Source organism: Neopelma chrysocephalum, unplaced genomic scaffold (genome assembly GCF_003984885.1).
Source record: "Neopelma chrysocephalum unplaced genomic scaffold, ASM398488v2 Primary Assembly neopelma1_164, whole genome shotgun sequence".
In the NCBI taxonomy this organism is placed as follows: domain Eukaryota; kingdom Metazoa; phylum Chordata; class Aves; order Passeriformes; family Pipridae; genus Neopelma; species Neopelma chrysocephalum.
The window spans coordinates 54,868-65,537 of record NW_020897826.1 but is presented as its reverse complement, the minus strand read 5'-3'; the positions used below and the strand labels follow the sequence as shown (position 1 = coordinate 65,537).

Below are 10,670 nucleotides of genomic sequence, written 5' to 3'. Positions count from 1 at the left end.
GGAATGCTCAGCCACCTCTCCCCATCCTGGCTCCTTCAGCAGCTGGAACCGGGACAGGCCATGGGTTGTGTGAGGAAGGGAGATGTCCATGAGAGAGGATAAATGCTGGAGCTTGAAGGAGAATTGGCCTCCCAATCAGTGAGGGAGAGAGGGATGGGGAAGGGCAGGTGGTTCCTAAACAACTGTGTCCCCCGAGAAGGTGCCGGGAAGTCCCGTCTGCTGCCCATGGACACCAGTGTCTACGAGAGCCCCTACAGTGACCCCGAGGAACTGAAGGACAAGAAACTGTTCCTCAAGAGGGACCACCTGATGATTGATGAAGTGGAGCTGGGGGCAGGAAACTTTGGCTGTGTCAAGAAAGGAGTCTACAAAATGAGGAAGTGAGTGTTACCCGGAGGGGTGAGGAGGGAGCTGGAGGAGAGAGATCCGGGCTGGGCTCAGGGGTGTCCCCAGTTATCCTGTTTCTAGCCGGATGGACCCTAAAATGATAATGGGGTGGAGGTATAAGAGATAGTCTGGAAGGTCAGTGGTGGTGGATCTGGTGGAGTCGGCACCACTAGAAGTGGTCAAAAACCAAGTGGATGTGGCACTTTGTGCTATGGTTTAGTGGGTGATGGTGGGACTCATTGATGATCTTAGAGGTCTTTCCCAACCCTAATGATTCAATGATATTATGGTATGATACTATGATTTTATGACTTTTCATGGGTTTTCAGTGACAGCCTCACTGCCCTGAGGGTGAACCTGCCCCACACACTCCTGGGCACACCCCTGCCACTTCTGAAGAACCCCAGAATGGTTTGGGTCGGGAGGAACCTTAAAGATCATCTGATTTCAATACCCTGAATGTACTTCATGGACTCAGAGGAGCAGGTCCATGTTCCTGAGGTCAGGTCCACGTTCCTGAGGCAAAGGAGTGAGACTGAGGACATGTGCCATCTCTGGCTCTCTTACTCTTGAGCCCACACAGATGGTCCTCACCTACTTTGTGCCTCAGTTTCCTCCTTGAAGAGTGGCAGCAATGACACAGATCTTTGTGAGGTGATGTGCCTTCAGATCTACAGATGGCAACTCCTGACCTACCCTTAGGAGGGTGAGGTGATCCTTTCCTCTTTGGCCTGGGATACCAGGATGGTGCAGGGCTCTGCCAAAACAGTCTGTTGAGAGGTCCAACAGCATCACTCGAGAAGTGTTTTGCATTCCTGGCTGCGATACCTGAATCCAGCTGCTGCTCAGCTCATCCCACACGTGTTCCTCTTGCAGGAAGCAGATTGATGTGGCCATAAAGGTGCTGAAGAGCAACAACGAGAAAACGGTGAAGGATGAGATGATGAAGGAAGCCCAGATCATGCACCAGCTGGACAACCCCTACATCGTCCGCATGATCGGGGTCTGCGAGGCAGAGTCCCTGATGCTGGTGATGGAAATGGCTTCTGGAGGGCCCCTCAACAGGTTCTTGGCCTCCAAGAAGTGAGTATTGAATTAAATGTCTCTGGCTGATTTTCTGGTGCTGGGTGAGCCGAGCTTTGGAGGTGCAGAGAACCTGCAATGTCTCTTCATGTGGGATAAGAGAGACTGAACAGAGATGTCCCTGTTCATTCTCCCTTGAAGCTGGAAAATTCAGAGGGGACCATGGCAGGTCCTTTATTAGTGAATTATCCCTTCATCTTCCCCAGAGACGAGATTGCAATCAGCAATATCGTGGAGCTGATGCACCAAGTGTCCATGGGGATGAAGTACTTGGAGGAGAAGAACTTTGTCCACAGGGACCTGGCAGCCAGAAACGTCCTGCTGGTGAACCAGCACTATGCCAAGATCAGTGACTTTGGGCTCTCCAAGGCTCTTGGTGCTGATGACAGTTACTACAAGGTGAGTGTGAGGAGCAGGAGCCCTCCTGGCTGGGGGCTGAGACCCCCAGAGACAGAGGCTTTGGGCTCCTCAGGAGCTGCACAACAACGTCAAACTCTGGCTGGTCTCACTGCTGGGACACTAAAAGGGGGTTTGCAAAGCTCTGGGTCCCAAGGAGGACATTCAGATGGCTGCAGAGGCAGCGAGGGGGACGTGGTGCAGTGAGATGAGAGGAGCCAGAGCAAAGAGCAGGGAAGAGAAGGAGATGAAAAGTGAGCCAGGGCTGCTCTTCCCAGCAGCGAGAACCAGAGACCCCACCTGGAATCCTGGGTCCAGCTCTGGGGCCCCCAGCACAAGAAATGAATGAGTCCAGACAAGGCCACCAGGTTATCCCAGGGCTGGAGCCAGGCTGGGAGAGCTGGGGGGGTTCCAGCTGGAGAGGAGAAGGATACAAGGAGACCTTAGAGCTCCTTCCACTGCCTAAAGGGGCTCCAGGAGAGCTGGACAGGGACTTGGGACAAGGGAGGGAGGGATAGAACAAGGGGAATGGCTTCCCACTGCCAGAGGGCAGGGATAGATGGGATATTGGGAAGGAATTGTTGGCTGCAAGGTTGGGGAGGCCCTGGCACAGGTTTCCCAGAGCAGCTGTGGCTGCCCCATCCCTGGAAGTGTCCAAGGTCGGGTTGGACGGGGTTTGGAGCAACCTGGGCTGGTTGAAGGTGTCCCTGCCCATGGCAGGGGGTGGGACTGGATGGGCTTTAAGGTCCTTCCAACCCAAAGCATTCCATGATTCTGTGATTAAACCCCTGGGGTTGAGGTGCAGGAGCAGGGGGGCAGGAGGGTCAGCATCCTGCACTCTGTGTCCTGCACAACAAGCTCCAGCCTCCAGGACTGGGGTTTGGAGCTCAGGATTTAGGGGATTTTTTCAGCACTGTGGGATTGCCCTGGACACAAACTTTTAGCAAAGCAGGATTCCTGCCCAGCTCCCAGCTCTGTGTCTCAGGGTGGGAATGCTCCCCTTTGCTCTGCTCCAGGCCAGGACAGCAGGGAAGTGGCCCCTCAAGTGGTATGCCCCCGAGTGCATCAACTACCACAAGTTCTCCAGCAAGAGCGACGTGTGGAGCTACGGTGTGACCATGTGGGAGGCCTTCAGCTACGGGCAGAAACCCTACAAGGTGAGGATGGAACCCTACAAGGTGAGACAGAAACCCTACAAGGTGAGGATAGAACCCTACAAGTTGAGACAGAAACCCTACAAGGTGAGCTAGAAACCCTCAAGGTGAGACAGAAACCCTACAAAGTGAGACATAAAATCTTCGAGGCAGAAACCCTACAAGGTGAAGCAGAAGCCCTACAAGGTGAGGCAGAAACCCTACAAGGTGAAGCAGAAACCCTAAAAGGTGAGGCAGAAACCCTACAGGGTAAGGCAGAAATCCTACAAGGTGAGGATGGAACCCTAAAAGGTGAGACAGAGCCGGGTCCATCACAGGTGGATGACACAGTCACAACTGACACACACAGAAACTACAATTCCTATTTCCTTAAGTGAGTGTTCCCACTGTTGGACAGAGGGGAAAGGACTCAGGTCCACTTGCACTTCATGGAAGGCACGATGAGGTTGGATCCTGCAGCTCTGTGTTCATTGGAGGGAGAAGAAACAGAAAACAAACTAAATTCATTTGGGTTTGGGTCAAAGCAGATCTTGTCTTTGGTCCTTCTGCTCACTTGCAGAGCTGAAAAGTCACTTTTCAACCACTGCCGTGCCTGGGGTGGGGTCTGCAGGGTGGGTGGGATGGGATCAGCAGGATAAAGTCTGGAGTCTGGGCAGGATGGGGTCTGCAGGGTGGGTGGGATGGAGTGTGCAGGATGGGGATTGGGGTCTCTAGGCTGGGTGGGATGGGTCTGCAGGATGAGGTCTGGAGTCTGGGCAGGATGGAGTCTGGAGGGTGGGTGGGATGGGGTTGGCAGGATGGATGTGATGGGGTCTGCAAGATGGGCCACAGCCTGAGACACCGTGTGTGGGTGCTGGGGTTGGAAACGGTGATGCAGTTGTGGCCCATGGGTCCAAAGCTTTACCCCAGGCCCAGCTCTGACCTGTCTCCTCTAACCCTGTGGCAGCTCCAAGAACATTAATGCATTTCCTACTCCATCCTGTCCTAGAAAATGAAGGGCCCAGAGGTGAACAGCTTCATCGAGCAGGGCAAGCGCCTGGACTGTCCCAGCGACTGCCCCGCAGAGATGTTCGCCCTCATGCAGCAGTGCTGGACCTACAGGTGAGGCTCTCACCAGCTCAGCTCTTTGCTGGGTGGCAGGTCCATCAGAACCACAGAATCCCAAAATGGTTTGGTTTGGAAGGGACCTTAAAGATCACCTCATTCCAAGCCCTGCCGTGAGCAGGGACACATTTGGCCAGGCCAGGCTGGAGCACGTTGAATGGTGACAACACAAAGCAACTGGTCTCTCCTGCCTTGGTCACTCCCCACTCCATGATGAACCTTTTATTACCATCCTCCTCCGTTTGCCTGTGCCAATCCTGGGAGTTGTCCAAGCTCTGTGTCTTTGACCCTCTCCATCCCAGAACAGTCTGAGCTGTCCTAAGCCCTGGTACGACTGGGCTGCTGTTCCTCCCCAGGTTCTCTGTGTTTTGTATCTTCTCATTGCATCAGTCTGCTCTTGTCCCCTCTGTTGACCCTTCTTGTTCCTCTCTGCCCTCTCAGGTGGGAAGAACGTCCAGGATTTGTAGAAGTGGAAAACACAATCCGCTCCTACTACTACAGTATTGCTGCCAAGACAGAAAATGGGCCACAGACAGAGGACAAGTCCAAAGCAGCCCTTCCCTGAGCTTCCTTCTCTGCTCCTCAACACACCCCCACCTGCATGGGACCTGGAAAGGCTCCTTGTGAAGTTTTGCTTTAATCTCTCAAATGCTGGTTTTGTTTCTCAAGCAGTTCCAGACCGAAGCACCTGGGAGACGATGCTGTCCCAGCACAGGGGACACTCAGCTGTGCCTCCTGTCAGCATCAGGCCATGATCACCTCCAGCCTGACCTGGCACAGGGTGGTACAGACAGTATTAGAGCTCCTTCCTACCCAATTCCAAAGCTATCCCAGGACCTCCCCTCTATGGAGACCTTCAAAACCCACCTGGACACGTCCCTGTGTCACCTGCTCCAGGTGACCCTGCCTTGGCAGGGGGGTTGGGCTGGATGATCTCCAGAGCTCCCCTCCAACCCCAACAATTCTCTGATTCAGTGATTCTCAGACCTCAGAGCTTTGTGCTTACCAGTCTCACCAAGGATGAACTGTGTTGGCTGCAGCAGATCTGGATCTTTCCAGACAGCTTCACGTACAATTCTTTGACAGGAAACCACCGAGGTGGCATTTCTGGTGAGCTTTGAGTGGGGTGTGACACAGGACAGGGAGCCACTGAGTCCCCTTCCCCCTTGGCTTAGGGCAAGAAGCAGCTGGGCTGGGGAGGAGCAGTGGGACCCACTGGCTTGTCCTCCTGCCCCTGCCAGGCTCTTCTTATCCCCCTGGGCACTGCCAGCCCTGTTCAGCACAGAGCAGGGCTTCACACACCCTCCAAGGTGGTCATGGCTCCTAAAGATCTAAATTCCAGGGCCCATTCCTCACCTCCTGGATCCCACCTGGCCCCTCTGTGTTGATGAAATGAGCATCTTGTTCTTCAAGCCTGGTCATCCTCTAAATAAACTATTCTAAATTTTTTTTAACACACCTATGGCTCAGATTATTGAACTGCTTCAACCTGATAACTAAATACTTGTAGTTTCCTTCTACTAGGCCAGGATTTCACTCCCTGATGGTCTCCTTGACCAACCAGGTGACTCTTGGGCTGGTTTTGCTGCAGGGATGGAGTCTTTTCTTGCAGCTTTCTTGCAGCTCAGCTGAGTCCCCTGTGGAACCCTCCTGGTTGACCCGTGGTGGGACTGTGGCCTGCCCTGCTGCAGAGCCCAGGGGGGTTGTGAAGGTTGGGGAAACAGAGGAAGCAGAAGATCTGAGCCCCGTGGTACAGTGACTACAGAAGCTTATCTCTCACCATTTCCTGGTGCCTGAGAAGCCACACAGCAGCTCACACACAGCACCTTGTCCTGGGGCAAAGCAAACTGCTGCAGTCCATGGGCACAGCCCCCATCTAAAGCACTGATGGGAGGTGGATTTGCTCTGAAGACAAAGTTCCTGGGGAGCATCAGGTGTGGGGCTTGAATTAACCTCTGGTACAGCCTGTTCAGAGAACTCGGGTTTGATGAAAACCAAGTGTTGCCCTCTCCTTGCTTAGACTGAAGCCTCCAGTGACACCAACTACTTATGTGCCAAAGCATTTTCTGTCTCAATCCCATGAGCTTGTCCTGTGTGTTGAACCATGGACACATTATCCCTGCCAGCAGAGAGGAAAACAGGTATCAGAGGAGAAACTGCCTTGTTCCTGTTTGTTCAGTCAGTGGCAGAGACAGGAAAAAAATTATTCTCTATGTCATGTTTTCCTCCCAGAGAAAGCTGGAAAAGAGAAAGTTCAGTGTGTTTTCTACTTGAGAACCACTGCCAAGGAGTTTTGCTTAGACCTTGCTTTCAAAACAAATCCATCTTCTGGTTTGAAATGATCTCTCATATTAAATTTTCAGCAAACTGGTCACTGCTAAAGGAAAGTACCAGAAAAGTCATATTCCCAGAGAAGCCTCTGGTTTAGCTGGAGACAATTTGAAGCGAGTGTGTGTATCCACACCCTGACATAAATCCCTTGAGGTTATGCCTGAAGACTAAGGGCAGGGGTTTATCCTCCAGTCTGGGCTGTGGATGTTGCTCTGGCTGTTCCAAGAGCATCACAAAATGCCAGGAGTTGCTGGAGAGGAAAAAAAAAGAGGGAGACAACAAGGTCCTGAAGTCACAGGGCTCTGTGGCTCAAGAGTCTTTGTGATTCCTGCTTTGGGGGTGTGCAGGGGCTGAGGGGAGTGCCCTGGGCACCCCCAGTGTGCCATCACAGCAGGGGCTCAGCCCCTCAGTGAGACACATCTCCAGGTCCTCTCTCCTTGCTCCCTGCTGGTATGTCCAAATAGTAAAACACTCTCCTGGACCTTCTGGCTGATCCCAGAGTCTCTGGGTGTCAGAGCAAGAGCTGTGGCCCTGCTGAGATAAAGGCAGAAGCTGCAGTTGGCACAGGCTCGGAGCTCGGTGCTCTGTGGCTCATGCTGCTTTCCCCAAAACTTCCCCAAATCCTCTCTTTTCTTGCTGGTTTCTCCTTACCTCCTTCTCTCCACTCACCCATCTCCCTCTGTTTTACCTGAACCTTTCAAGCTCTCCTGACTCTTTCACTCTACATCTTGCAAGGGAAAGGATGAACTTCATCTTCTCACTGAGCACCCGCAGCGATAACGTGAGACGTGACAAAGTGTTGGTGACCAACCGTGTCTGATCAACACCATGGAACACCCCAGGTACCCCCAAGCTGATCTATCTCATTCCAACCTATCTTATCACCAGGACAGCCTTGTTATCAGTTGCAAGTCACACAAGGACAAACCGACCCCTCTATCTCTCCCACGTATCAGGAACTTCTGTTTTGTTCAGCAGCCCAGATGTGACTCACACAGCTCTGGGTTCACTGACCATTATGCTAGACCCCTCAATAATTTGCTGAACCAGTGTAGAAGTGTATTTTCAAAGCCAGTGATGGCTGTTTTCCCCTCTCCCCCCAAGAAGTTCTGCTCCTGATGTTCATGTTCCTCAGGGTTTTCTTCTCCCACAAGCCTGCCCAGCACTTAAATATCTGGCAACCATTAAAGCACAGAATGCTGCCAGAAATACACCTCAAAATCACAGATTTCTCTATGAAAGTCAGGTGAATCACTGACTCTACACTGTCCCCTTCCCTCCCTCCATGACAGGACATCAGCTTGTTTCTAAACACATCAGAAGGAGAGGCCAGGGAAGGGAAGGATTTGTTGCACAGGGACCTGGAAAAAAAGCTCCCATCCACCTTTATTTTCATACTTTCTTCTCTAGGTGATGTCTCCTTTTTATGTTCAAAGGCCTTCGTGGTTCAGAGAAGCCAAAACACACTCGGAGCCATCACAGGCATCCAAATACTCAACAGTGGCCCCCTCTGCTCTCCTGAGACCCCACCTGGAATGCTGTGTACAGCTCTGGTGCCAACAACACAAGAAGGACATGGAACTGTTGGAGCAAGTCCAGAGGAGGCCACAAAGTTGAACAGAAGACTGGAGCACCTCCCCTATGGAGACAGGCTGAGAGTGTTGGGGCTGTTCCTCCTGCAGCGGAGAAGGTTGTGTGGAGACCTCAGAGCCCCTTCAAGTATCAGAAGGGGCTACAAGAACCCAGAGAGGGACTATTTATCAGGAATTTTAGTGATAGGACAAGGGGAAATGGGTTTAAACTGAAAGAGGGGGAATATAGATTGGCCATGGGGAAGAAACTCTTCCCTGGGAGGGGTGGGGAGGCCCTGGCACAGGTTGCCCAGAGCAGCTGTGGCTGCCCCATCCCTGGAAGTGTCCAAGGCCAGGTTGGATGGGGCTTAGAGCAACCTGGGCTGGTGGAAGGTGTCCCTGCCCATGGCAGAGGGTGGGACTCGATGATCATTAAGGTCCCTTCCAACCCAAATCATTCTGGGATTCTAATTAGCCAAATCTTATTGCAGAAGCTTCTACCATCACCCCCTACACGAGAGGAAAAAAGGATGTTCAAGGCACTGGAAGATGCAAACCAAGGTGCCAAATTAGATGCTCTTCACTGATATGAGGAGTGCATGTAATGGGGCTGGTTTAGTTATCAACAAATATCCAAGTTCTGAGGAAAAGAAATTCCCATTTCACAGCAGGAGGAAATCACTTCGTTTGCCACCAGGAAATCCAAGGGAGCAGGTGACACTTGGACTGAGCCAAAAGACCTTTTCAGTTTTCAAATGTTACCTTGGTTTTGCCTGTCAGAAATCTCTGTGCTGGCAGGATGAACTGTAAATATTCTTCACGGGTGTTTTTTCCTTTGGTCAGCAACGGAAACCTTGGAAAATAAGAGAGGTGTTGGTTCTAGACTTGATGATCCTTGTGGGTCCCTTCCAACTTGAGATATTCCGTGATACTGTTGGAGAGTGGTATGAAATTCATCCTCACTCATCTCTTCCAGCTCGCAGCAGGGCAGGAGCCCCCCTGTGAGGGGAGGACAGCACTGGGACACTCCTGCCTGCCCCGTTGGAGCCAAGGCACCCAGCCAGGACCTGCAGAGAGCCAGGAGGGGCAGAGAGCAGCAGACACACGCCAGGGCACCAAGAGAGGCTGGGTTTGTCCCTGGCTGCCAGCACAGGCAGTGATGGGTGGTTTTCTCAGCTGATTCTCTGAGCTGGTTTCTGTGGCCCTCAGTGACAGGTTTGGTCAGTGTGAGGTGCTGCTCTGCTCCCTCTGCACGGGCAGCTCCGGGCAGGGTGGTGGTGTCCCCACTGCCTCTCCAGGGCACTTTGGGCAGGTCTGAGGTCCATAGAAATGTAGCCTGGAGGGTTTGTGAGTACCCAGGAATTTGGCTCTTGATCTGAGATTCCCCCCTTATGTTCCATCCAGGATGAGAGGATATAGTATTAAGCTGCACTTGGAGAGGTTTAGGTTGGACATTAGGAAAAATTTCTTCATAGAAAGGCGGATTAGACCTTCAAAGGAGCTGCCCAGGGAGGTTTGGAGACCCCATCCCTGGAGGTGTTCAAGGAACGACTGGACGTGGCACTCAGTGCTCTGGGCTGGGGGACAAGGTGGGGATCAGGCACAGGTTGGACTTGATGGTCTTGGAGGTGTTTTCCAACCTAAATGATTCTGGGATTCTGTGATCCTCCCTATCTTGTCCACTCACAGGCCCTCCCTACCTGTGACCTCCGTCCTGGGCTTCCACTGTAGCTCTGGGACAGGCTGAAACATCCTCACATGGAGCAGAGAAATCACTGGGTGTTGACAGGTCAAATAACCAACTCCTTCCATAAATATGTGTTATTATGAAATTAATCCATTAATTCATTACTGTTGTAATTACTGTAAAGGAACTGCTTTTCTTTGGTGGCCTGGCTGGGGCATTGGGCTCATCCACCAGCTGGGAATTCTTGTACCCACAGAGCCAGGAAGTCCAGGAATATGCAGGCAGATGGGTGGGCTGGCAGGGTTCCAGGAAGCCTGGCTTTGTTTCCACTGAAAGCTTTGACAGAATCAAACCCTTTCCATGGAACACTTCAATTCTGTCTAATCAGCATTTTCAGGTGGAAAAGTCTTCTGTTGGAAAATTTCCAGCCAACCCAAGTGATTGACTCCCAGGGTAAACGAGCAGCACGTGGGTGTAGAGAAGGGCAGAGAGGGAGCAGTTGCCACATCCTTTGGCAGGATGGAAACAAGGATGTGGTGAAGCAGCTCCTTCCCCAGACCTGCAGCATCCCTGTGCTGTGTTGTCCTGGACAGAATCCAGGGAATTAGGCTGGAATGACAAACAATCAAGAGCCCTGGACCTGAAATAAATAGAGAATCCTGTCTAAGTGTGAAGAAATATGTGAGGGGGGCTTTGGTCTCTTCTCCCAGGTAACAAGTGACAGGACAAGAGTCAGCCTCAAGTTGGGCCAGGGGAGGTTTGGGTTGGATACGAGGGAAATTTCTTCGTGGGAAAAATTTTCAAGAACGGGCACAGGCTGCCCAGGGCAGTGGTGGAGTCACCATCCCTGGAAGAGTCCAAAAAACACGTGGATGTGGCACCTGGGGGGACAGTTTAATAGTGAACATGGTGGAGGTGCTGCATTGATAATCCTAGAGGTCTTTTCCAACCTTAATA

The 10,670-nt window shown here is 52.0% G+C and overlaps 1 protein-coding gene across 1 annotated transcript in view; it reads left to right on the top strand.

Annotated features, from left to right (window-relative positions):
* Positions 1-4,712, top strand: part of LOC113976450 (tyrosine-protein kinase ZAP-70) — a 13,720-nt gene extending 9,008 nt beyond the window's left edge. The window contains exons 7-12 of the mRNA XM_027701631.1: positions 148-380; positions 1,264-1,470; positions 1,677-1,869; positions 2,883-3,023; positions 4,009-4,121; positions 4,566-4,712. Of these exons, the coding sequence (XP_027557432.1) occupies positions 148-380; positions 1,264-1,470; positions 1,677-1,869; positions 2,883-3,023; positions 4,009-4,121; positions 4,566-4,689 (1,011 nt within the window). The 3' untranslated portion in view covers positions 4,690-4,712. The remainder of the gene's footprint in view (positions 1-147; positions 381-1,263; positions 1,471-1,676; positions 1,870-2,882; positions 3,024-4,008; positions 4,122-4,565) is intronic.
* The last annotated feature ends 5,958 nt before the right edge of the window (positions 4,713-10,670 follow it).